Source organism: Sus scrofa, chromosome 10 (assembly GCF_054392235.1).
Source record: "Sus scrofa isolate SSC_HxYL_T2T_F1_AM1 chromosome 10, Sscrofa_HxYL_maternal_Yorkshire_Landrace_v2.0, whole genome shotgun sequence".
NCBI lineage: Eukaryota > Metazoa > Chordata > Mammalia > Artiodactyla > Suidae > Sus > Sus scrofa.
In genome coordinates, this window is record NC_139392.1 from 78,495,001 (window position 1) to 78,521,611 (window position 26,611).

The 26,611-nt window shown below is 49.2% G+C and overlaps 2 protein-coding genes and 1 long non-coding RNA gene across 4 annotated transcripts in view; 1 reads left to right on the forward strand and 2 right to left on the reverse strand.

The window, feature by feature from the left end:
* The window catches only part of C10H10orf67 (chromosome 10 C10orf67 homolog), a 160,387-nt gene that overhangs the window by 133,282 nt on the left and 494 nt on the right, over positions 1 to 26,611 (forward strand). Inside the window, exon 19 of one of the 2 annotated variants that reach the window (XR_014818011.1) lies at positions 1 to 76. This exon is cut by the window's left edge and continues 1,772 nt beyond it. The exons of the other annotated variant lie outside the window; for it this stretch is intronic. The gene's annotated coding sequence lies outside the window, so the exon portion shown is untranslated. Of the gene's footprint in view, positions 77 to 26,611 lie in introns of those variants that run through there. 2 annotated transcript variants of the gene reach the window in all.
* On the reverse strand, positions 1,978 to 3,858 carry PTF1A (pancreas associated transcription factor 1a). The gene is made up of 2 exons (XM_003357758.5): positions 2,842 to 3,858; positions 1,978 to 2,454 (listed from the first exon to the last, which is right to left on the reverse strand). The coding sequence occupies exons 1-2, from the start codon at positions 3,623 to 3,625 to the stop codon at positions 2,252 to 2,254; spliced, it is 987 nt and encodes a 328-aa protein (XP_003357806.1). The 5' UTR covers positions 3,626 to 3,858; the 3' UTR covers positions 1,978 to 2,251.
* LOC110255699 (uncharacterized) lies at positions 7,441 to 25,210 on the reverse strand. Its single transcript, XR_002336379.2, has 3 exons — positions 24,986 to 25,210; positions 13,872 to 13,963; positions 7,441 to 9,593 (listed from the first exon to the last, which is right to left on the reverse strand). It is a non-coding gene; the product is annotated as an uncharacterized LOC110255699 (long non-coding RNA).

A 26,611-nucleotide genomic window follows, 5' to 3' on the forward strand; every position in this document is an offset into this window, starting at 1 on the left:
TTTTACTGACACATTTTTTTTTTAAGAATTGCTGCACTAGAATGAATGGATTATGAGTAAATAAAAAGAAGCTGTCAGTCTCTTTGAAGGTTGTGTTTAAAGGGACTTGCCAAGTCAGGACAGAAGAGTGACAAGATAGAGACCCTGGTGTTTTACATGCTCAGCCCGGCTCTTCCGCTTCATCTGCACCGCACTAAAGGATGTCGTTGAAGCATTGAATCACAAAAAAGTGGCACTCAAAATAAAAGGTGCCACATCACAATGACGGTAGTGTTTTAACGCCCGGAGTGCCACATTCCCCAATCCCACTGAAACGCAGGTCTACACAGCCCAAGAAAAAGGTACAATACTTACATAACGTACAATTAGGTTGAGGGCTGCCTACCATTTGACTTTCTAATGAGTGTAATGAGATTACATGCCTGATAGAAGCACTTGTGCAAAAGCAACTTTCGTGTTTAATGAGGCCCTAATACAGGACAAAATCGAATTATTTTCTCTCGTTCCCAAATTCTGCCTCCAGTGTGAAATCTCTGTCTTTTAGGGGGAGGGATGGGAGATGCTGCAGAGGCTGAAAGGGATGAGAGGGTCCATGGCCAAGGGTCTCCTGGGAGCTTCGCGACCCAGAATCTCCGTGCGTCTGGCCAGGCCGCGCAGCGGGTCGGCCCAGCGGCCTCGCTTTAATTGCTCTTGGATGACGTCCATGGCACCCGCGGCGCGCGGGGAACCCCTCGGTGGGTCTGAAACTAGGTTAAAGCAATTAGCATGCTGCCAACATATTGTCCTTCGTCAGGGCCGTGGGTACCAGAGGAGATGCACGATCATACGTAGGCTGACCAGGCCGCTGCCGGTCGGGGAACTGCATTTGTGCCCCGCAGAGGGTGCGGGGCGCGGAGGCTGCAGGTCCGCCCGAGGTGCGCGTCGAGTGCGCGCGGCCCCGCTCTGCGCCTCCCCCTCTGCACCGGCGCTGTCCGAGCGCGCGGGGCCCGGCCCATAGCACCGCGCACCCCAACTCCAGCTGAGGGCGCCCCGAAACCAGGGAGGCACCAGGTATCGGGGAGGAGACTAGCTGGAGCCCCAGCTTCCGAGTCTCTCCCGGCCGCGCCCTTTCGCCTCTCCCCTTCGCTAGGGGGCGGCCTTGCGCCCTGAGCCGGAGACGCGCTTTCTCCTACGCTGCTTGCCTAAAAGGACTAGGTTCTACTGGAGACAAAACCTAGCCAATTTCAGAAATAACCCAGGTGCAGAAGTGGCAGAGAGGGCGTGCCCCTTCTAGCCCAACCTAAAAAACCCTGACTTTTGTTGGGAGGGTTTTGTTCAGCGCGATCGCCTTCCCCATCTTCTTCGAGGGAAGAACAACTGACTTCTATGTACCTGATGCTGTAACTGCAGAAGGGATGGGGCAGCTCAACAGCAACCCTTTCTCCCCAGCACGTGAAGGTGGAAAGACCCCCTTCCCTTGGCTCGCCCAGAAACTCGGCCCCTGTTACCACTGGACACCCAGTGTGTTCACTTTATGCACTAACATTAGGCAGGATGCCAGGGGCCAGTGACCTTGGGTAACTCAAAGATCCTCTTGAAGCCTTAGCCTTCCTGTCTGAAAAACCAGAACAGTCAATACTCCATGACCTACTGGTCTCATAGGGTGTTTGGAGGGCAGGCTAAAAATACAGGCCAAAGTTACTATTTAGGGCTGGTGATGAACAGGAAGAGGCCCCAAGAGAACTGAGGCCTAACTCTCTAATCCACTCCCTTTCAGCTCAATCTAAGAGGTGGCTCTTATTAGATAGCTACCTCTTGAGTCTCTGGTTCAGCTACTGTTTTTACAAAGTAAGTTCATTCTTCTTTAATTTAAAGGTATAGCTACACCCCATCATGTATTAAACAATTAACTTTTAGAAAAAGGTGTAAATAGCATTTATTAACATTGCTTGGAAATAAGCCGTATCTGTAATAAATTAGCATGAAGTTTTCTGGCCAGAGTTGTTCCAACAACGCAAAGTTCTTCCAAAGGTGCTGGGGGTGGGGAATCACAGGCTATTGCATATTTTTAGAAAAATCAGGATAAATTATATAAATTATATATTTAAAAAGAGATCATCTAGTTCATTAACTCGACAGGATAATAAATAGATAAATAACAGTTGATTGCCATTAGAAAAATGTGATTCTTAAATTACATTTGCATTATAGATATTTACATGTACAATATGCACACAGACATAACCAGATCCTCAGGAGGGTCTGGGACTTCTCAGGACACAAACTCGAAAGGCGGTTCATTTTCTATGTTGTTGAAGGAAGATTTGCTGTTGAGTTTCCTGGGGTCCTCTGGGGTCCACACTTTGGCTGTTCGGATAATATTTTGTTCTTTGAGTTGTTTTTCATCAGTCCAAGAGAGAGAGTGTCCTGCAAGGGGAGGGAGGCCATAATCCGGGTCGCTGGGAGAGGGGGACCCTGAGGGGGTGAGAAGAGAAAACAGACCGTGAATGTCCAACTCTGTTCCCAGCGTCGCCCTCCGGTCCTTTAGGATCCCTTCTTAAGCGCCTGACAGGCGTCTTAGGCTTCATTAGACCCTCTTCCACCACCCTCAAGCCTCCCACGCCCCCACCGCGAAATCCCAGAAGTTGCATGTCTGTCGGGGACGCGCACCCTCCCAGCCAAGGTCGAAGTGGCAGAAAAAAAAAAAAAAAACCGAGAAACGTCAGCTCGCTCTCAAGGTGGCAGGTGCTCACGGCCCAGCCGTCCGTCTGTCAGTCGGCTGGTCGGTCTGCTCACCCAGCCCCTCCGGGACCTTCCCGTGCCCGTCCCTGTCTCCCCGAGCCGGGAGGCGGACGCACTTACGGGTGCCCCGGTGGCAGATGATGACCTTCTGGGCCTGGCTACCCAGGCTGTCCCCGCCCAGGCGCCCGCCGCCCGGCCCCCCGCCGCCGCCCGCGCCGCCGCCGCGCAGGGGCAGGTCTGCCTGCACGAGCTCGCTGAGGAAGTTGATGTAGCCGATGGCCAGGCGCAGCGTGTCCACCTTGGAGAGGCGCTTCTCATAGGGCAGCGTGGGGATGTGCGAGCGCAGCCCCTCGAAGGCGTCATTGATGGACTGCATGCGCCGCCGCTCGCGCACATTGGCCGCCTGTCGCAGCTGCTGCAGCTCTGCCTCTGAGCGCACCCGCCGCCGCCGCCGGGCCGCCGCCGCCGCCGCCGCCCCGCTTAGGCCGCGCAGCCGCGCCCCGGGGTTCAGCACTGCCGCCCGGGCGCACGGGTAGGCGAGGCATGAGGGCGGCGAGCCGGGTGAGAAGGGGAAGCCGCCGGGGGGCGCCCCCGCCTCCCAGCAGTAGCCGCCGCCGCCGCCGTGCTCCCGCTCGCCTGGGCCCACGGTGGGCGGCGGGGCGAGCGCGTGCGGGGCCGCCGAGGGCGCGGGCTGCAGCAGCAGGCACGCCCCGTCGCGGTAGCAGTACTCGTGCAGCTGGTGGCTGAGGAACTCCACCTCGGCCTGCTCATCCGCCAGCAGCTCATCGCCGTCCTCCAGAGGGTCCCGAGAAGACTGGTCGGTGAAGAAGTCCTCCTCGTCAAAGTAAGAGGACGGGAAGGCGTCCAGGCCCCCGGGGAAGTGCTCTAGCAGCACCGCGTCCATGCTCTGTGCCGCCGAGGGCCCGGGGGACTCCTGGCCTGGGCTGGGGGTGTTCTCTGAAAGTTTGCTGCCGCAGTTCGGGCTCGTCTGGCAGCCCCCTCCCTCCGGGTCCCGTGAGGGAGGCGGCAAGGAAGGCCCGCCCGCTTCCCGCCCCTGGCCTCCCTGCAGTGCCCGCGGCCGCTGCACTCCGGCCGGCGCCCGCGCTGCTCTGGGGAGGGCTGTGCCGATGTGCTGAAGCTGAGAGCCGGCACGCGAGGATTCTTATAACTACATCCACAGGCGCGTGCCAGGGACCCGCGGCGCCAGCCAATCACCGAGTGAGGGGTGCCGGCGGGGAGGGGGCCGGGAGGCCGGCGGCGGCGCGGGGGCCGGGGAGGCTTTCCTCCCGGTGGGAGCTCCCGGGGCGAGGAGGAGGCGGAGCCCACGCAGCCCGGGGCTCCTCCCGCCCCTCCCTGCCCGCTTCTCCGGCGAGTACCTGGCAGACTCGCAGCTCCAAGGAGTACCTGCAGCCCTAGGCTCCTGCCGCCCGCTTGCGCGCGTGGCACAAAGGTGGGCCCTTCCGTCCCGGGCTGGGATAGCAGCGCGCGCCGTCTCTGCGCAGCCACAAGTGGTCCTAGGGGTGCGCGTCCGCGGCCCAGACCGCGGGGCTAGATCACGGGTAGAGCTCGCAGCCCCTCGGGGGTCCGCGCAGAAACTGAAGAGAGCCTGGGCCATGCCGGCGCGCGGGCCAACGGCCTGGGTTCCGTTCCAGGCTTCTGTCTCACTACCAGACCTTTCCAGGACTCTCGTAAAGCTTGCACAGCGCAAGCGGCTAAGGTCGGAAGGCGACGCGCTCCAGCTCCCAAAGCGTTCCAGGCGCGGCTCGGGGTCGAGGCGCGCTGCTCGGGATCCTGACTCTGGTGCTCGGTGCTCCGCGGCCGGCCTCGCCTCCCCTCCCTTTCCCCGCCGGGAGAGAGAAATGGGAACGCTGGAGGGGCCGCCTCCGAGAGCCGCTCAGTGGGAGCAGGTTTCTTCTGAGAGCAAATAGGAACCCTAGGGGTCTGGAGCAATAAAACCTGATACAAAAGGCGTCGATTGAATCGTCTGCCCCGCTGTCCAGAGGGAGGGCATGGAAGTTAAGGGACAGAGTGTGAACAGTTTTCAGAGCCTAAGTCCTCACCTTTCTTACTGACCACTGGGATCATCCCCGAATGATTTTTTTTTCCCTTCTCAACCTTTAAAAGCATTAAAAAAAAAAAAAAAAGAAAAATTGTGCCCAGGCCCATGACACACTATCAGAGACTGCGATGTAATGTGACGTCCTCAGTTGGAAAGTAATAAAGCTACACTTCTAGGTCGAGGCAATTCTGTTAAAAGCCAGGCTCCAGAGAGCGGTGCAGGCGACCGCGCGTGGGGGTCTCTCAATAGAAGACTGAATGTCACCACCATCCTAGGCCGGTTGCTTCCTTTTTCAGACACTTGTCCCACCAGAGAGACAGGTGTTTAGCCTCCTCTCAAAAGCCAAATCCATGTCTCTCAGAACAGTGATTTCAACAGGCTTCTTGGTTTTAGACATTATATTTGTATTTAACTGAATTCTGAGACCCAACCAATTAAGGGTAGAAGATCTAGAAGAAGATCAGAGATGACCCTGCCTTGAACTCTCAAGGACACCGGAGAATTTTAACCCAGAGACGTAACTGTTTTTCAGCAAGTTCTTTCCTGCCTTGGCTTCATAGCTCATGCCCCTTCCTAGTGAGAGGATTCACTTAAACGGATGCAAATGTGGGCAGTTTCCCTGTGTTGAGTACTGGACTTTACCTTGGGCACCCAAGTCAGCTATTGAGAAGTCAATGCTGGTGGGAAAGCTTACAGTCCTGTGAGGCTGAGCAGAGCTGGTGTGGCTGTTCTGGGCGGCTCCTCGGGCTGCATGGATGAGCCCGGGGTAGGAGGAAAAGAAAAGATATCTACTTGTTCCAGAACGGGCTGCTCCTTGCCCACCCCCACCATTTTTTCCCTTAGAGAGTTGCTGTTTGTCTGCAGTCGGGTCCTATTGCGAAGCAAGGGTTAGGCCTACAGATGCCAATACTGGAATACTGGCGTGGACGTGCATGTGCTCTCTCTCTCTCTCTCTCACACACACACTCACACACACACACACACACACACACACACACACACACACACACACACACACAGCCTGTCCTTAAGTAAGACATGATTGTTCTTTTCTCTACTAAAAAGAAGAAAGGCTTCACCGCTAATAAAGGAAATTTTCTCTGGGTCACTGGAGCTCACAGCACTGAGGATGGCTGCCCTCTGCCTCTCGAAGCAACAGGTTGGATGAGGAGACGGCTGAGACAGAACCCTCTCTGTCCAGGCTGCAGACCCCACCTCTCATCCAGCCCCTCCCTCCGTGCTCCCCGGATCCTCCTGGCCCAGTGGGAGCTGGGAGGGGACCAAGATCAAAAAGGTTCCAGGTACTTCAGGGCAGAGGGACAGGGCTGGCCCCAGAGCCAAAAGCCTCTCCACCCTCTGCTAGGCTCCGGCTTCTCCACTCCACCCTCTGTCCTCAAGAGCAACGTCCCCTAACCTTGCCCCTGCCTCAGCATAAAATAACACCTGTCCTCTAAGGCTGGCAGTGGCAAGGTGCTTGGTTCCTTTTAGAGTCAAATCCTGGTGGGGCCCTGAGATTTTTTTTTTTTTTCAAGTCTTTGCAAGGGGCTCAGTGGCACCTGTTGTCCTGGGCCCAACAGGCTCCCACCACACGGTCTTTGGGGCTGTCTGAAGTCCACGCCACCGTCAAGGAAGAAGGTTCTGGGAGAACATTTGGCAGGGCCCTTGGGCACGGAGGAAGCCTTGGTGTGCCTAGGTGTCCATCTCTTTCTCTCTCTCCTTGTGTCTCTCTCAGCTCTCCATCCCTCCCAGGGGGTCTCACAGACCTGCATACTTGCTCACTAGTTTCAAAGCAGACATTTCTAGAGACTTTCTCTGGCTTTTAGGACCAACAACTAGAGGGTTGGAGGCCAGGTCCTCCGCTCCTTCCCAGGATGGATTCTGGGCAGAGATCACTCATGAAAGGTAGGGCCTCCAGGGAGTTCCCTGGTGGCCTAGAGGTTAAGGATGTGGTGTGGTGAAGTGTGATTTGGGTTATGGCTGTGGCTCAGGTTTGATCCCTGGCCCAGGAACTTCTGCATGATATAGGCATAGCTGAAAAAAATTTTTAAATAAAAAAAATAAAGAGAGGGACCTCCAGGCTCTCCATCCTTCCCCTCTTCTTTCATAGCACTGACAGCCCTCAGCACACATCCTCCCTGCTGGAGCCTCAGCTCCAGAGAAACAGGGTGCAGCTGTCTTGCAGCCAGCGTCCCCCACTCCGCACTTAATGCTTGCAAGCAGGTACTTGCAGGTGTGATTCGTGGTCTGCCTCCCCACTTGAAAATGGGTCCATGTTAATTCCTCCCGACCCATGTCGTCCCCACCCCCACTTGTGAACACAGAGGTGATGCCAGGCGGCTGGACTGTACTCACCTGTGTCCGTTCCCCCTTTCCTTTCCACGCCCCCTCCTGCCCCCATTCTGTGAAAACATTCTCTTCTCCTCGAGTGCCCTCATCAGGCCACCCTTTAGCCCTCCACTCTTAGGAAAGAGTTTTTCTTTTTTAATTCAATGAATTTCATTATATTTATAGTTGTACAACTCTCATCACAAGGTAATTTTAGAACGTTTCTATCCCAAACCCCCAACCCACCCCTTCTTCCCCCAACCTGTCCCCTTTGGTAACCATAAATTTTTCAAAGTCTGTCTGTTTCTGTTCTGCAAATAAATTCATTTGTGTCCTTTTTTTTTTTTTTACATTCCACATGTAAGTGATCTTCTATGATGTTTGTCTCTCACTGTCTGACAATTAATTTAGTATGATAATTTCTAGGTTCATCCATGTTGCTGCAAATGGCATTATTTCATTCTTTTTAATGGCTGAGTAATATTCCACTGTACATATGGAAAGAGTTTGAAGAATAGAATCATGGGGTTAAGGCTGAAAGGGCTCTGAGGCCCAGAGAGCCCCAGTCACTTCCCTAAGGTCCCACAGCAGGTTACCATCAATCCCATTCTGCCCCTGCCCAATGCTGGTTCCCCTGGCTGCTGACAGCAGACTCCAGCCCTACTTCTGCCCACTCCTAAAAGGTTCATTTATATTGATGTGCAATGTAGTCAGTCCAGATCCCCTTCTAAACCGACCCAGATCACTGAGGGCGCAGAAAGGAATCACTGAATGGAGTAATTCCCAACCTCAGACAAAGGATGCAGAATTAAATCTGGGGTCACATGCTTACAGTGTTTTTGAGACAATAATAAATAATACCCATCTTTCCTACCCAGGTTCTGGAACAGTTAAAAAACATAGTCAGGGAGTTCCTTTGTGGCTCAGTGGAAACGAACCCGACTAGTATCCATGAGGATGTGGGTTCAGTCCCTGGCCTCACGGAGTGGGTCGGGATCCAGTGTTACCCTGAGCCGTGGTGTAGACGTGGCTCGGATCCCACATTGCTGTGGCTGTGGTGTAGGCCAGCAGTTGTAGCTCCTATTTGACCCCTAGCCTGGGAACTTCCATATGCTGAGGGTGTGGCCCTAAAGCAGAAAAAAAAGGGGGGGTCATGGGGCTTTCTCTGGCCTCCGAAAGTCACTCTATATAGATTATGGACCCTTTTTCCCCTTAGAAAGTGCACTCCGATTTTGTGACATTTTAGTCTATCCTGGAAATGACTGGCCTAGATGATGCTAAACTCCTTGACACAGCTTCAAAGCCCTTCCTTGAACTAGGCCCACCCACCTGTTATTCCCCTCGTCTTCTCTTTCCTTCCTCCTTTGTTAACTTATCATTTCTTCCGGTGCCATAATGACCTCTCTCTGGTTTTCTACTGTCCTGTCTGCTAGTCTGAGCTCCTCGCTTTGGTCTGAGGATCTTCCGTGGGTTCTAAGATAGAGAGAAGGGATAATATGAAGGCTAGAAAAGATAAGAGGAGCATTTTGGAGGGTTTTCACATATGTGTATCATTTACCGTCATAATTCTGTACGTTGAAGAATTTACCTCATTCAGTAAAAAGAGGAGACCCAGTCTTAAATCCAGGGCTGCGTAGCCCATCAGAATGGCCCGAACTCCACACCAGGTCGGCTGGCTGACCTCACAGGCCATATCTCACTGGACTGCCTCACCATTTTCTGCCCCGCCTCTGTCTCCACACTGAATGTCACTGATTTAATAGGATTCTCCCACGGATTCTCTTGTTTGCTAACACAGTGCTGTGAGATAAACCGGGCATGTTATTGCTTTGTTTTGTTTTGTTTGTTGTTTGTTGCAACTTGATGTGGTATCTCAGTTTCCAGACCAGGGTCTGACCCGGCGCCCCAGCGATGAAAGTGACGAGTCCTAACCATTAGACCACCAGGGAACTCTCTGGGCAAGTATCGTCCTTCCTCTTTGCAAATCATAAGATGCAGAAATGCTAAGAACTGTCCTGGAGTGACTCAGCTGGCACCACAAGTGGACATAAATGGACATAAATGGATTTTGAGCACAGGGGAGTGGTGAAGTCAGCAGCATTTTTAGAGTTTCCCAGCAGACAGTCTCCATTCTGAAACTACTCAACCTTAAAAAAAAAGAAAAGAAAAGAAAAAGCAAGGCCATGTCTTATCTGAGGATGAGGGCAGGAGGCACATGGCTGCCACGAAACACAGGGAAAATCCCAGTGCCCAACACCCACCGCTTCCTTCCTGCATTTTCCGTTGTTAAACATTAATCTTTGGGGGGAGAAACACCAAAATGCTGATATAATTATCCAAATCAGTGTTTTCTGTCATGCCAAGGTTTGTTTGATGAATAGCAAAGCTTCTGAGCTTCGTCCTTCAGTCCTGTTACTCCAAAAGGTGTTTGGCCTTTGGTAATGCAAACACCAAAGGTCAGAATTACCAGACGTCTTCGTCTTGGCCTCTGTAGGGAGCAGTGGAAAGAAGAAAAAATGTATTTAATAGAAACAGGCACTTTGAGCTTTTTTCTCTTTGTTTCTCTTCAAAGCTCTCTGCTTTTCCTTTTCCTAGCATCAAGTCCATTTGCAGGGCCTTAAATGAATTATGGGGCATCCATATAATGCAATATTCAGCTGCCATAAAAAAAAATGAGAACACTTTTGAGGTAGTGATGTGAAGTGATCTCTGAGATATACCATTAAACTGCGAGAAGCAAGAGTGGCTAGTATGCTCCCCTTTGCATTAAAAAACAAAAACAAAAAAACAGGACAGTGAATATATGTGAGTGGATTTGTTTATGCAGCTATCCAGTATCTCTGGATGGAAACACAAGAAACGGAAGACGTTAGCTGCATTGAGAAAGGAACTGAGGGGCTAATAGATAGACTTTTTCAATTTTCCATGGTATAATCTTTTGGAGCTTATCATTTTTTTTTTTTTTCATTTTTGGTCACCCTGCAGCATAATGGAATTCCTGGGTCAGGGATGGGATCCGAACCGCAATCTCTACCTAAGCCAGCAGCTATGGCAAGGCTTGATCTCCAACCCACTGTGCCAGGCCAGGGATCAAACCCAAATCCCAGCATTCCCAAGAGGCCGCCAATCCCATTGTGCCAAAGTGGGAGCTCCTGGATTTTATGTTTCTTAAAATATGTAAACATACCTGAAGAAATTTTTTAAAAATTTTAAGTAGAACTTTTAAAAAATAATGAATTTTTGGAGTTCCCACCATGGCACAGTGGGTTAAGTTAAGAATCAGACTGCAGCAGCTTGGTGGCTGAGGAGGCACAGGTTAGATCCCCTACCCAGTGCAGTGGGTTAAAGGATCTGGTGTTGCCACAGCTCTTGGGTAGGTCACAGCTGTAGCTCAGATTCAGTCCCTGGCCTGGGAACTTCCATGTGCCATAGGTGTAGCCATAAAATTAAAAAAATAATGAATTTTTTTTCATCTACATTATATTTGATCTATTACTGAATGCATTACTGTGGAGTTCAATAGTATTTTTTCACAGATAGCAACCTCATTGCTATAGACTGCTTTGAATACATAGCACCTCATGGGAAAGACTGTAAACTTGCAAATTCCATTGAAGAATGAGTTTTTTACAATGTGCTAAAGGGACATTGCACTGGATTTTTTTCTTTAAATAATGAATTTTTAAAAAAGAAAACCTTTGGAGGAGCTCCTGTTGTGGCTCAGTGGGTTAAGAACTTGACTGGTATCCATAAGGATGCAGGTTCAATTCCTGGTCTTGCTCAGTGGATTAAGGATGCAGTGTTCCCGAGAGCTGTGGTGTAGGTTGCAGACACAACTCAGTTGCTGTGGCTGTGATGTAAGCCAGCAAGCACAGCTTTGATTTGACCCCTAGCCTGGGAAATTCCGAGTGCCATGGGTGTGGCCCCAAAAGACAAAAAAAAGTCTTTGGAGTTTATGATATCTTCAGATAAGCCCTAGAGCAGCCCTCCAGAGAGATTGGACATTATTAGCTTGGGCCGTCGTCAAAAATCAGCAAGAACCCTTTGGCAGAGGGGACCACTGAGGGCTGGCAGAGGCAAGGCGGCCTGCATGCGGACCAGGTCCTGAGTGAGCCCTTCTGAAAGTGTCCAAGGCCCACCTATGGTGCAGCTGAAATGGAACAGCAGAGGCTAAAGCATTAGTCCCTGCATGAGATCAAGAGTGACCAAAATTTAGAGAGGTTTGACCACACAAAGGAAATGGAAAACTATTCATTAAAGCCTCGCCTTGTCTGCGCCATCCACGGTCCCACAGTCTCTAGGTGACTACTGCTAACATTTTGATCTGTTTCCTTCTGTGTATTTTCGGTTCCATGTGTTGCATTTTTCACATGACCAACTCTCATAGTTTCCCCATATCTTTACAGACAAGGCTTTCACGTGACGATTCACCATAGAACTGATTCATTTTAGTCCCAAATGAATCATTTATTTTCAGGTAAATTGTTTTATTTTATCTAAAATCATTTCATAATTTCATTTGCACATCAGCACAACTCACTCCCGGGAGTGCACAGTTCAGGCCATACCTTAGGCATCTCTCAGAAAAACTTGTGCTTTCTGGGTGCTGACTTTCTTCCTTGTTTGCAGGCCATTGATGGCGACTTCCTCCAATTTTTTTCTACCTTGTCTCAATAATACCTTTCAGTCGTGTCAGTGGTCCTGAAGATGTAGGAGTACTGCAGTGGCATTTTTGTTCTTATTGCTTAAAATCCTGTCTAGAACACAACTTTTCCTTGGCCAGGATAACCTGCGCTTGGAGAAACTTATGCCAGCCCAGTGCCATGCCTGGTTCAAGCAGGGAAGTGCCTACTATATTAGTCAAGAAATTTCAGTGATTCAGAGGTCCCGCTGTGGCACAATTGGATCGGTGGCATCTTGGGAGCCCTGGGATGCAAGTTTGATCCCCAGCCCAGCACAGTGGCTTGAGGATCCGGGGTTGTCACAGCTGTGGCTTAGGTTGCAACTGCAGCTCAGATCTGATCCCTGGCCCGGCAGCGCCACATGCTTCATGGTGGCCAAAAAAGAAAGGAAAGGAAAGGAAAGGAAAGGAAAGGAAAGGAAAGGAAAGGAAAGGAAAGGAAAGGAAAAGAGAGGAAAGGAAAGGAAAGGAAAGGAAAAGAGAGGAACGGAAAGAAACTTCAGTGATTTAGGAAAACTGGCTTCAAGTTTAGGAATATAGCTTTCATGTTTTTACATTCCAAGAAATAAGCACCCTGCACAGACCCTGCCTGGCCCCGTGTTTTGTCACTACAAGACCCTTCTCAGATGGGACCCCACTAGAAGTTTCAGCCTCTTTTTGCCACAGAGGAAGTAGCACCCCACTTTCCACTGCCACCCCAGAGAGGCCAGAAAGCACAGAACTTGTGAGTGTGGGCTCTGGAGCCTAGCTGCTGGAGTCCAGCGGCTCTGCCACTGACCAGCTGTTTGGGCAACTTAACTAATTTATCTGTGCCCCCATTCTGGCCCATGCAAAAAGAAATTATAACAGTACTACCTTGGTGGGTTATGGTGAAGATTGAGTTAACAAATATAAATCTGTATCCTGGAGTCCCCTCGTGGCGCAGCGGTTAACGAATCCGACTAGGAACCATGAAGTTGCGGGTTTGATCCCTGGCTTTGCTCAGTGGGTTAAGGATCTGACACTGCTGTGAGCTGTGGTGTAGGTCACAGACGCAGCTCGGATCACACGTTGCTGTGGCTCTGGAGTAGGCTGGCAGGTACAGCTCCGATTAGACCTCTAGCCTGGGAACCTCCACATGCCGTGGCAGCGGCCCAAGAAAATGGCAAAAAGACTAAATAAATAAATAGATAAATCTGTACCCAGTGCCAGGCACACAGTAGTATTTGCTCAATTTAATTAATTAATTAATTTTTAATTTAAAAAACTTTTATTATGGCCACAACCAAGGCACGTGGAAGTTTCTGAGTGCAGCCACAGCAACACCAGATCCTTTAACCAACTGTTCTGGGCCTGGGATCGAACCTGTGTCTCCTCAGAGACCAGAGTCAGGTTCTTAACCCCCTGTGCCACAGCAGGAACTCCCTGCTCAATTTAACTTATTTGCTCAATTGCATTTATTTTTTTAGCAGAAGTAGGCTAGTAGGTGCTCAGTAAACACTGGTGGAATGGCTGAGGATATACCATCTGTTATAGGGGGGAGCCCTCTTAGTCAGGTAGGAGTCATTTTTGGCTTCCCCCATCCCTCCCCACCTCCCAGATTTATAGCGGACAAATGTCCACAGATACATCCACCCACAAAGACTGGGGTTGGTTCACGGTTGAAACAGGAAGAGGCAGTGCAGCTCTGCTAAGCTGTTCTCACAACTTTTGGAGTCAGTTAGGGTTAGGCTTGGTGACAGCCTTCTGCTAAGGCCCATGGTTATGAATGGGGAGCTGGAAAAGAGGTCCCCATTCCCATAGGATGGCCCACAGAGAAAAGCCTGAGCAAGCTCAGCTGGGGGTGTTCACACATCCCTCTTCTTTTTTTTTTTTTTTTTTTTTTTTGTAAATCTTTTTGGCTACCCTGCAGCATAAGGAGTTCCAGGACCAGGGATCAGATCTGAGACACAGTTGTGACCTAGTCGGACCGCTGGCTGGGGATCGAACCTGTGGCCCAGCTGCTCCAAAACTGCCACTGATCCCTTGCGTCACAGCAGGCACTCCTCCCTCCCGTTTCTCTTCTGCAGTTTCTAACCTTCTCAGAGATACTGCTTAGACACGCACCAGAGTCTCAGGGGCAGGAACTGGCTGAGCTGCCATTCCCCTCTCATTCCTTCGTCACCAGCCCTGCAGAGAAGCCAGAGGCCTTTCCTCACCTGCAAGAAAAGCAAGGTGGTTTTCCTTGTTAGAGAAAACAGCTGCGTTGTAACCTGCTCACACTCTGTAATCGGTGGGTCCTATTTAGAGCTTTTCCCTCTTCATAACAAAGAGGCTGTTTCCAAGGCCAGGAGCTTGATTTTCCTCGTGAGGGTCCCAGACTATCATTGGATGGACCTCTCTCATTTTGGTGGATTTTCTAGATCCACACATGAAAACTCCACAAGTTAATTATGACTTTTTTTTTTTCAATTTTGTGACCGTGTTCAGATGCTAATTTTGTTGTTGTTGTTGTTTGTTTTTTGCCTTTTCTAGGGCCACTCCAACGGCATATGGAGGTTCCCAGGTAGGGGTCGAATCGGAGCTGTAGCCACTGGCCTACACCAGAGCCACAGCAACGCGGGATCCAAGCTGCATCTGCAACCTACAACACAGCTCACGGCAACGCCGGATCCTCAACCCACTGAGCAAGGCCAGGGATCGAACCCGCACCCTCATGGTTCCTAGTTGGATTCATTAGCCACTGAGCCACGACGGGAACACCCAGATGCTAATCTTAAAAAATAATGACAGCAAAGGGTAGCATATTCTGGTCCATCTGGATAGCCACCCGAAAAACCTGGCCCTACCTTTGAACTGGGAGCCTGAATCTGAGTTTCCATTTGTGTTTAAGATTATAGCGGTGCTGAGCAGTCCATTTTAAGTGCGTTGGCCTAAAGAAAATACACAGATGCTGTGCTTGTGCCAAGAAACCAAATAACTACAAAACAAACTAGAAAAACAAAGCTATGGTGGTTGTTTAATTAAACTGGGGGAGAAACAAGTCATCATGTGACACACAGCGGGCTGAAGACAGGGCCAAGCATCGCATTGGCTTTGTCAGCGGTAAATGTCATCCCAGCAAGGTCATATCATATATCACGTTAAGGTTAATTTGAATTTGGAGTTCCCATTGTGCCACAGCGGAAACACATCTGACTAGTAACCATGAGGTTACGGGTTCGACCCCTGGCCTCGTTCTGTGGGTTAAGGATCCAGCATGGCTATGGCTGTGGTGTAGGCTGGTAGCTGCAGCTCTGATTTGACCCTAGCGTGGGAATCTCCATATGATGTAGGTGCAGCCCTAAAAAGCAAAAAAAAAAAAAAAAAAAAAAGTTAATTTGAATTTTCTGGATTTATAGATTAAGAAGTTATTAGTGTGTTTGGTTTTATAGTTATATAAGAACAACACAATAAGTAGTTTATCCCAACTTCATATCTGCGAATATTTAAGCAACTTCATTTCAATCATCATTTAAGCTGACACTGAGCGCTCAGGAGACCTTTTATTGGTTGTTGCTTTGCTTTGTTTTTCCATGAGAAGGGTGGTGATTTTATGCATGAGGGTGGTGATTTTGTGCACGTGTGTGTGTGTGTGTAAAAATGTCTGTACACACATATAAATACGTATATTCAGAGTCAAGTTTGAGAAATGCTGTTCCGGGGATAATCAAATGTGTGTGTTTGGCTTCAGGTGAAGAAATTTGAAGGCAGAGAGGAAGGGCAGGAGAGTAAATAGGATGTGAAGCAAAATGAAAAAGGGCAGGAGGAAGAGTGGGCAAGTCTGAAGGAGGAAGTGTTTGAAATAGGAAAGTGTGGAGAATGGGCAACTGTGGACCTTGGATGCACATGGGTCTGAGTTCCCATCATGGCACAGCGGAAATGAATCTGACTAGGAACCAGGAGGTGGCGGGTTCCATCCCTGGCCTCGCTCAGTGGGTTAAGGATCCAGCGTTGCCATGAGCTGTGGTGTAGGTCGCAGACGCGGCTTGGGTCTGGCGCTGCTGTGGCTGTGGTGGCAGCTGCTCTGATTAGACCTCTAGCCTGGGAACCTCATGTGCTGCAGGTTTGGCCCTAGAAAAGGCAAAAAGACAAAAAAAAAAAAAATACAGATTTCTTAACTTCTTATAGTTGTTTGTTACTGGATAAGTTGTTTAAACTTGCTGAACTTTAGCTTCATTGGCTGTAGAAGTAAGAAGGAATAATATCCACCAGAAGGACTGCTGTGGAAAGTTAATGAAACGATATACGTAAAGTACCTGGTACAGAGTAGGCTCTCAAAGAACGCTAGTTTCATGCGATTGCCTTCTATATTCAGTGGATTAATCAATAAGGTTTTTTTATTCTTTTCTTCTTCCTGAGCTTTATTGAAATATAATTGACATGCAACATTATATAAGTTTGAAGTGTTCTGTATGATGATCGGATGTATGTATGTATTACACAATGTTTACCAAAATAAGCTTCGTTAACACATCCTTTACCTCATATAATTACCATTTGGTTGTGGTGGTGGGAACATTAAAGCTCTACTCTTGTACCCACAGTCAAGTATACAATACAGTATTGAATAAGCTTTTATTAAATGTCCGTAAAGTACAGGAGAAAAAGATATGAAGGAAAGGTGGTATCACAGACATTGAAAACAAAACATACTGAAGGATTCTCTACCATTGGTAGCTTTCACTTTGAGCCCTGATTGTCTATATAAAGAAATCATTTAAGTACAACTACAAATGTAATAAATTCATGGAGTAATTTTAAAAAAAAGAAATCATTTAAAAGTTAATTATCTCCATTTTTTTTTTTTGGTCTTTTCGCCTTTTTAGGGCCACACTCACAGCATATGGAGGTTCCCAGGCTAGAGGTCTAATTGGAGCTACAGCTGCCAGCCTATGCCAGAGCCACAGCAATGCAAGATCGGAGCCGCATCTGCGACCTACACCACAGCTCACAGTAACACCAGATCCTTAACCTACTGAGTGAAGGCCAGGCATCAAATCTGAGTCCTCATGGATGCTAGTCAGGTTCATTAACTGCTGAGCCACGACGGGACCTCTTTCCATTTTTTTTTTTTTAATGGCTGCACCCAAGGCATATGGAAGTTCCCAGGCCAGGGATTGAATCTGAGCTTCAGCTGCAGCAATGCGGGATCTATTAACCCACTGCACCAGCCGGGATAGAACCTGTATCTCCACAGCAACCAAGCTGATGCAGTCAGATTCTTTTCTTTTTTTTTCTTTTTTTTTTTCTTTTTAGTGCTGAAACTGTGGCGTATGGAAGTTCCCAGGCTATAGGTAGAATCAAAGCTGCACCTGCTGGCCTACACAACAGCCACAGCAACTCCTGATCCGAGCTGCATCTGCGACCTGTGCTGCAGCTTGTGGCAGTGCTGGATTCTTAATCCACTGAGTGAGGCCAGGGATTGAATTCATATCCTCGTGGACGCTATGTCAGGTTCTTATCCCACTGAGCCACAGCAGGAACTCTTCCAATTTTTTTTTTTTGACTACACACTGCATTATTCTGGATAAAGTTCTGGCTTCTATAAAAAATATCTAAAGACAATATAAACCTTTTTGCTCTCCCATGTAATACATAGTCCAAACATAAGCAACCCTAAGTTTATACAGTGGTTAAGTGGGTTGAAGTTAAGCTTCCTTGTAACTTGATGCTCTACCTTCCTAAAACATGGCTTCTAACCCTGAGTCCAAAATGGCTGCACCAGCACCTGCCATCATGTCTGCATCCCAGCCAACAAGAAGAAGGGAAGAGGAAGGGTACCCTCCTTTCCTTTTAAGATCATAACCTCAAGTTTGCATACATCACTGTGGTTCACAGTCAGTTGGCCTGAGCCATCAATAAATGGCCACATCTAGCTACCAAAAGAAAAAGTGACAAAAGTGGTCTTGAGTTCAGTGGCTATACTCCTGGTTAAAACTTGGGATGCTACCAAATAAGGAGAGAAAAATATTGTGTATGTCTGTGGAAGGGGGAGAATTAGTTGTCTCTGAAATACTTTATCATGACCATTTTTTATATATACCCTACAGGTGAATTTATGTATATAAAATTGCATAGAAATAAGACTGTATTAATATACTGCATACTTTTTTTTTGGTTGCACTCAACAGCATGAAGAAATTCCCTAGCCAGGGAGTTAACCTGAGCCATAGCAGTGACCACACCAAGTCCTCAGCCTCTAGGCACCAGGGAATTCCTCATAGCATATGTTTTCAAACATTCCCCAAAATGAAATTTTAGGAAGATGAGTAAAAATATCTTCAAAGTTCCTCATGTTCTCCTTTGGCTCCGTGGAACATCTTTTTCACTCTGGAGATCACCATTTGATAGAAAGCCAATCAATTACATTTTTAAAAAGCTGAATGGTCTTTTTTCTTCATATTATATACAAAGTTAAAAGCAATATGGAAATAATGAGAAAATGTAAATGCTTAAGCCGTAATTTATTTATTTATCTCTTTAAGAAAGATGTTTTGGAAAGTTTCCCTTGTGGTTCAGCAGTAATGTACTTGACTAGTATCCATGAGGATGCAGGTTCAATTCCTGGCCTCACTCAGTGGGTTAAGGATCCAGTGTTGCAGTGAGTTGTTGCGTAGGTCACAGATATGGCTCAGACACGGCTCGGATCCCGTGTTGCTGTGGCTGTGGTATAGGGCAGCAGCTATGGCTTGACTTGACCCCCTAGCCTGGGAACTTCCATATGCCATGGGTGTGGTCCTAAAAAAAAAAAAGGAAAGAAAAAGATGTTTTGAGCATCAGCTGTGTTCAGTGACTGCATTAAGTGTTGGAGGTCAGAGATGCTGTCTCTGTGCCTTAACATATTCTTGGGGCAGAGAGAGAGGAGAGGTGATTATAACCCGGTGTGGTGAAGGTTTGTCGAGGTTTCAGGGCTCGGCCTGAGAAGGAGGAGCTTGTGGGGAGGGAGTGCTTCATAAAGGGAACAGTGTTGAGCTAGGTGAGGCTAGAGAGAGCCTGACCACAGAGGAGGGCAGGAGTTTGTTCCCAGGAAGCAGAAGAGATTTACAGAAGTGGGAGGTATGCTAGAGCCCACTATTTCCCCTGGTTTGAGGACACGAGTGCCAGCAAATCAGTGGGATGCTACAGGCTCCATCTCAAGCCAGCTGGGGTCAGTGCATTTCAATGTGCCTTTTTGTATCTCCTTTCTTAGTCCTGCCTCCAGCCCCATCCCTGTTGCAGACACCGAGTGGCCTCATGGTGACTACATCTCTGCCCCACCAAGACCTGTGTCCTCAGAGAATGCCCCCGCTCCAAATTATCCTGTTACCCCTTCTGCCCCCTCTAAAAGCCGATTACTTCAGGGCCATCGGTCTCAGCAAGAGGCCATAAAGGAAAACATCTGCTCCACTAAGGTGTAAGCAACACATGGCAACCGGATGGCCATCTCTCGGGTGTTTTACTAGTGCCCCTGGAAGGTAACGCCGTTCATCACAGGGTGAATTCTTAAAATGTAGCCCATTGAAGTCATCACAAAGCATTTGGGGGACAGTAGGAGACTCCTCAGGAAGCTGGTCCTCCTGTTTTCGGATCTGCTCCTGGTCCTTGTATTTTTTTCAGATGCTTGGCACCTACCAGGCTTGAGTACAAACCCACTGTAAAAATTCCAGGATGGAACTAGGAAAATGTGCAGAGCTTCCTAAGAGGGTTACCAGAGCTCCTGCAAAGCTCTGCAAGCTGCCATCCATTTTATGACATTTATGCCCCAATTTAAAGTGGTGTGAGGGATTTATGTTATCATTGACCTCACAGGCCCCCAGTGCTTAGGGAGAAATTTCCTCTGTAGCTGAGCAGCCCTGAGTGGAGAAGAAAGGAAGCTGCAGAAGGACCCTGTTGTACTTTCTGGGTGCTTTACAGTAAGAGTTAACTTGAAAAGCTCCCATCATAAGACATCCTAGGTGAGAGAGCAGCTGGAAGGACAAGCCACAGAGCTCCATCTTCTTCCAGGAGGGTCAGAACCTTGTACTTCCCTAGCTTCTTTGAGGTGATATGTGGCCGTATAATTTGCTTGAGTTAGTAAAAGATGAATAGAAATGTCATGTCACTTCTAGGAGGAAGCTTTTTCTTCCTGCTTCATGTTCAATAGTGCAATTTATTGTCGTAATTTCCTTACTACTTAAAAAATATTATTGATGGAGTTTCCATTGTGGCTCAGTTGGTTAAGAACCAGACATAGTGTCCCTGAGAATGCGGATTTGATCCCTGGCCTCACTCAGTGGGTTAAGGATCTGACATTCCCACAAGCTGCAGCATAGTTTGCAGATGTGGCTCTGATCCAGCGTTGCCATGGCTGTGGTATAGATCGGCAGCTGCAGCTCTGATTCAGTTCCTGATCCAGGAACTTCCATATGCTGCAGGTGCAGCTGTAAAAGAAAAAAATATTATTTTTAGCAATCCAAGTAAATTTTGAACACAGTACTTTCAAAAAGCGAAAAGAACTATAAAATTCTAAACCATATTTAGTAGGTCTGACTTTCACAGTGGTGTAGGTTAGGAATTTTAAAATGACCTTCGGTGCAATCTAGGAGTAAATGTGTGGCTAAGTGTACTGGAATAATGAGAACTCATGATTAAAGAAGGGAGTTATAAATAAGGAAAGGAGAAAGGCTAGAATGTATTGATAGAGACATATGACTATAGATATGGACCGAGGTATTTGTATATGTATGTGCACGTTCTTCCTTTTTTTTTTTTAAATCCATCTAGCTCTGTCTGCTACAAGGGCCCTTGTAGCAATGAACACACTTTGTTCTCAGATCTTGGCTTCTAAGAACCATTCCTGACTTAAAGCTTCCAGAGACCCTTAGAGAAATGGCTGATTCCAGGGCAGGGGCAGGCCAGGAGGAAGCTTTAAGAGCCTGTGTGCTTTTGGCTCCTTCACTTCTCTCTTCTGTAACCAGTGTGGAAACATAACTTGGGCAGAACATCTGTCAGCCTGGGGCCTTGAGTGACCCTGACGAATAGACCCCCCTGCAAACTCGAATAGAATGGGGGACCGGTACTAGAAATAAACTCTTGGAGTTCCTGTCATGGCTCAGTGGTTAACAAATCCGACTAGGAACCATGAGGTTGTGGGTTGGAGTCCTGTCCTTGCTGAGTGGGTTAAGGATCTGGCGTTGCCATGAGCTGAGGTATAGGTTGCAGATGCGGCTCGGATCCCGAGTTACTGTGGCCCTGGTGTAGGCCAGCAGCTACAGCGCCGATTCGACCCCTAGCCTGGGAACCTCCATATGCCAAGGGAATGGCCCTAGAAAAGGCAAAAAACAAAAAACAAAAAACAAAAAAAAAAAAGAAAGAAAGAAAGAAACCCTTGTATGAGATCACTAAGATTTGGCTACTGTAGAATAACCTGGATTACCTGATGTACCTATGTCATGGCACTTAGGACTCGGTAAATTTGTATGTTAGTCTAAAATCTTTTGGTTTCAAGTAATAGAAACCAACTTGAACCAGTGAACATCAAAAAGGGAGCTCTGGGAGTTCCCGTCGTGGCGCAGTGGTTAACGAATCCGACTAGGAACCATGAGGTTGCGGGTTCGATCCCTGCCCTTGCTCAGTGGGTTAACGATCCGGCGTTGCCGTGAGCTGTGGTGTAGGTTGCAGACGCGGCTCGGATCCCGCGTTGCTGTGGCTCTGGCGTAGGCCGGTGGCTACAGCTCCGATTCAACCCCTAGCCTGGGATCCTCCATATGCCGCGGGAGCGGCCCAAGAAATAGCAACAATAACAACAACAACAACAACAACAAAAAAAAAAAGACAAAAGACAAAAAAAAAAAAAAAAATAAGGGAGCTCTGGTACAGGATTCAGGGCATGTCCTAGTAGCTAGGTCTCAGGAAGGCAGCAGTACCAGGAGTCTCAGAGACTAAAAATTCACCCTATATCTATATGAATAGAACTGCACAATTTTAGCTGAGCACATGGACACCCAGAATAAAAACTACATTTTCTAGCTACCCTTGCAGCTCAGTGTGGTTATGAAACTAACTTCTAACTAATGAATAGAAGTGATATTCACCTTTGAGGCTCTTCAAAAAGGAAGAACACATCCCACCTTGCTACTTTCTCTCTTCCTACTGATTGGAATGCCAATGCGATGGCAGGAGTTGGAGCAGCCATTTTGAACCATGAGTTAAAGCTACATGTTGAGGCTGGATAAGTAACTAGATAAAGGAATCAGAATCTCCCCCATCATTTAGATCCCATGGGAGGCCTGGAATGCCTACCCAGTTTTTGTGAGAGAGAAATAAACTTCTGTCTCCTTTAAACCACAACATATTCCAACTCTTTTATAGGGCAGCCTCACTTGTGTCCTAGTTAACACACCACAATTTGGAAAGGAGCCTGGGGATTTCTCTCCATCTTTCCTGCACTTCTTTCTGTTCCCCTCTTCATATCTGCTTCATTCTTTTCTTTTTTTATGGATCAGTTTTCTCTGCTTTTCAGTTTCTTAAATATTAGAACTATCATATATATTTTTATCTCATTCTTTTAAAATTTGCCTGATTCCTCATAAGTATGTCATTGATGTTAGTACGATAGCACATGTTTATAATTCATATATAATTAATCAGGGAAGGGTTTGAAGCCAGAGGTAGCATGACCAAGGCTGCCATTTAGAAAAGTCATATGATTGAGGCTGCACTGTTGGAGAAGGGATTAGAACAAAGAGACATGACAGGCAGGAAGACCCATCGGAAAGCTGCAGCAGAACGGCTGAGAGATTATGAAGGCCTGGACTGGGTAGTGGCCGCAGACTAGAGAAATACTTTGCAAAGAGAATTTTAGGACTTGGTTGATATTATGACTGTGGGATTGGAGGAGCGAGAGAAACAAAAGACTGCATGGAGGTATCAGGACACATGGTGGGCCTGTTTACTGCAATTTTAGGCAAGATAAGGTCAGACATTGTCCTTACATTGGGGGCCATGGAAGTGATAATGACCAAATGAGTGAGTGTTCCAGTGTGAGAGTGTGAGCCAGAATGCAGTGCACTGAAGATTGAATAATGTCAAGGAAATAGAGATCCCTAGTTTGGGTAACTTATTCAAGAAGTTTCGTGGAGTTCCCATATTGGCGCAGTGGAAATGAATCCAACTAGGAACCATGAGGCTGCGGGTTCGATCCCTGGCCTTGCTCAGTGGGTTAAGGATCCGGTGTTGCTGTGAGCTGTGGTGTAGGTCACAGACATGGCTCGGATCTGGCGTGGCTGTGGCTGTGGCTGTGGTGTAGGCTGGCGGCTACAGCTCAGATTAGACCCCTAGCCTGGGAACCTCCATATGCTGCAGGGGCAGCCCTAAAAAGATGAAAGACACACACACACACACACACACACACACAAAAAAAAGTTTTGTTGCGAATGTGATGATAGAGAGGACAGGGGTGATTTTGTTTTTCAGATGGGACAGGCTTTCCTTCACTTTGTAAGGAGTCTATTTTCTCTCCTTTATTCACCTCTTAAACCCCACTCTTTTAGAGACACACCCATCTTCTTCATCCTTTTCACCATGTCTTGTCCAATTTCTCACTTTAAGAAAAGCACTCAGTTTTACTCTGTCAAAAACTGATTCTAATAGCAGATGAAACATATAAAAGTAATGATGGCGATGCAGCTGCAGGAAGGATAAAGAAGTTTCCAGGTAACATGAAATAAAGGAGCAAGGCCGACAACCTATAAAACCTTTGGGAGCACCCAGAAGCTTCCTTCAGACACACCTACAATTTCTGTCTGCCTCATCCTCTTTTTCTAATTGGCCCTGAAAAGCATCAAATACCATTTGTTATTTTTGTAATGGTCTTAATATAACGGCAGCAGTATGGTTGTTTGGTTTGTTTTTATTTGTTTACTATTTTTCTTTTTCTGTATTTTGGTGCCATGAAGACTTCTGAGAGCCAATAAACTTCATTAGCAATCTCCCTCCAAGGGTAAAAGCATTTTGAGGTGTGCCTTTATAGGAGCCAACGTGAGGGGTTTAAGGCCTCGGCTTGTCAGGCTTTTCAGGGCACAGGCCCACGGGGTTATCCACTGAGGGTAACCTTCCTTGGGTTCTTTTGGGCCGGAAGTGACTCAGGCCCTGGGGAGAGGCCGATGAGGAGAGGGCCACTGCTTTAACCAAGAACATTTGCTAAATATGCACCCAGGATCAGGCCCGTTTTTTTGCACGGGAAGATACAAAGGGAGATTATGGATCCACGTGGGAAGTTCAAGTTAAATCTGGACAGGTCCCTGGGGGCCCAAGCGGCCCAACAGACGGGCAAAATGCCTCTCTTTGCCCAGCCCAGCGCTCGCCTCCACGGGAAGTTTCAGCCTCCCGTGACCTCCCTCTGCCCTCAGCCTTGAAACTGGGTCAGGCAAGGGCTCAAAGCCTTCCCGGCTCCCCTCTCCACCAAATGCAGTCCATAAATAACATCCCGTAGGCCCCGCCCCCAGCTGCTTTCTCTACCCCCCCCCCCAGCCCCCCAGGACCTGGGTCTGCGCCCCAGTCCGGCTGCTCTCGCCGCAGAGGAGAAAGCGGGAAATTAGGCGAGCGGCGCGCTTGGCGCCGTCGGGCGCCCCTCCCGGGCCCTCCCCGGAATCCTCCCCCCTTCCGGGCGTTTGTATAGTTGACACCTGCAGCACGGGCGGCCGCCGGGGCTTCCCGACACAAGAGGCTGGTACCTGAGCCCTTGACTGGTAATGCACCATAAACGGCTCCTTTCAGGCCCTTTCAGAGCGGGAGCGCGGAGGTCAGCTTGTCTACAAACCCCTCTGTGTCCGCCGCGTCTCCCGGGCCCCTGGTGCTCGGGCCTCGAGCCGCAGAGCCCGCCGGTCCGTGGGAATCACAACACTTGTGCGGCGGCTCTGCCCGCGGGGCGGGCGGGGCGGGCGGGGGAGGGAGACCACCCGGCCCTCCCCGGGCCTGGCATCCCCCGCCCAACCCACGCTCGTTCACAGAGCGCAGCGAGTGGAACGAATGGGTGCCTGCGTCCTCGGACGCTCGCGGAAACCAAATGATAAGTCGGGAGGGGCCCATTCCGCCCCGAAAGGTACCCGGCGAGCATCCCGCAGGACAGGGCCGCCCTCCGCTCCCCTCCCTGCTGGCGTGCGCGACCCACAACCACAAGCCAGATTTGCGGGGGCGCCATCCCTTTGGTGGGGGGGGAGGTTGGAGGGTAGTGGTGGTACCTGTGGCTCCGGTGGCCTAGAGTATGAGACGTGCGAATTTGGGCTGCCGAGCCGCTTCTGTGAAGAGAGGGTCACCGGCCGCAGTGGCGAGGCAGCCAGCATTCGCCATCTCCCAGGCCCAACTTTGTGCCCTGAGCTTAGCGCACGCGGTGCTAAGACGCAAAGTCGGATAAAAGGGAAAAGTGTTTCCAGCGTTTCCCCAAAACGTTCTCCCGATATTTCCCCAAAATAGGAGTGGTGGAGTGATGACACGTGATGGAGAGAACACTCATACGCAACACGGCTAAGTCCTGTCAATCAAGATTTCATCTCCCCCACTGGCCTGGCAATGGGGACAGAGAAGCAGGAAGGGGGCGCGAGCGCCGGAGAGGTGCTCGCGGCCCGGGACCGCGGGCACCCCCGGCCAAGGTCTGCCAAGCCCGGCAAGTGAGCCGTCGGCAGGATGGAGAGCAGGCAAGAGGGCAGGGCAAAGGCGTGGCGCAGGAGGGAGCGCGCGTCCGGAGGCCTGGCGCCCCCTCCCGGGGCCGCGGCAAACGAGGTTACCTGGGGAGCCGGGCCTTGCCAGCTACGCTGGCTCTCTGCTGTCCCAGAACTAATTAAACTCCTCTTTTGGCGGAGGGAAGCCTCGGGTCCGGCGATGGCGGGAGTGGGGGTGGGGGGTGGCGTGTGGGGGAGGCCTGTGGGCACGGGAATAATCAGCCCCATTCTTGCGCTTCTACAAAACCCGCGGCGCAGCGAGAAGTGAACAGCGGCCGCCTGAATGGCAGTTTCAAAAGGCGACACCTGCAAGCGCGGCCGGTTGTGAATTGAATGGAGTCAAACGCGGCGCCGGCTCGTACCTGAGCCGCGAGCTATTAGTGTCAGGCGCGCCCGGTCGCCGGGCAGGGAAGCGCGCGGCCCGGCCGCCCGCGCTGAATGCGACAAGCTGCGGCGCGGCGGCTCCATGGGAATGTCGCCACTTGTGCTGCTCGCGGTCGGGAGGGGGTGCGCCGCCCTTTCAGAGACAGACACAATTAGGCAAAATGCTCAATGAACATTATAAATGATGTGCGATCGCTCTGCAGATTGCTTGGCAAATCAAATTATATGGTCGCTCGCGGGCGATTTCCATGTGCTTTTAAAACTTAAACAGGTATTCGCAGATTTAAAAAAAAAAAAAAAAGGCCGACTCAGGGATTCCGGAAAATACAACTGAAAGACTGTGTTGAATATTCACATGTCCCCTTTGTTAGCGATTGACTTCACAATGGGCTTGGGGAGGAGGCGCGTTTGGATGAGACACATTTTTTACTGTCTTACATACTGCAGAGGAAGGCACCAGAAGTTCGCATTTATTACAACTCACAATTACAGTGGGACCCCCCCCTTTTTTCTTTTAAGACTAAAATTCTTCTCATAATGAATGACTTGAAAGCTACAGTCATTCTAATCAGATGGAAGAAACATTCTAATCAGATGGAAGCTGGCCCGGTGCGCTCGGAGAGAGGTGGGGAGAGAGCCGTGCTTCTCCCTGGCACTGAGTGCTAACTCAGGAGGGAGCTGGCGAGGGGAAGCCGGGGATCCGCGCTCCGCACAGCCCAGGATCTGGGCCTGGGGCGCAGCTGGAGGCTCCTCTGGGACGAGCAG

Coding starts and splice junctions, on each gene's coding strand:
- PTF1A (XM_003357758.5), bottom strand. CDS start 3,625: ATGGACGCGGTGCTGCTAGAGCACTTCCCCGGGGGCCTGGACGCCTTC. Junction 2,455..2,841: donor CATCTGCCACCGGGGCACCC/GTAAGTGCGTCC, acceptor TCACCCCCTCAG/GGTCCCCCTCTCCCAGCGAC.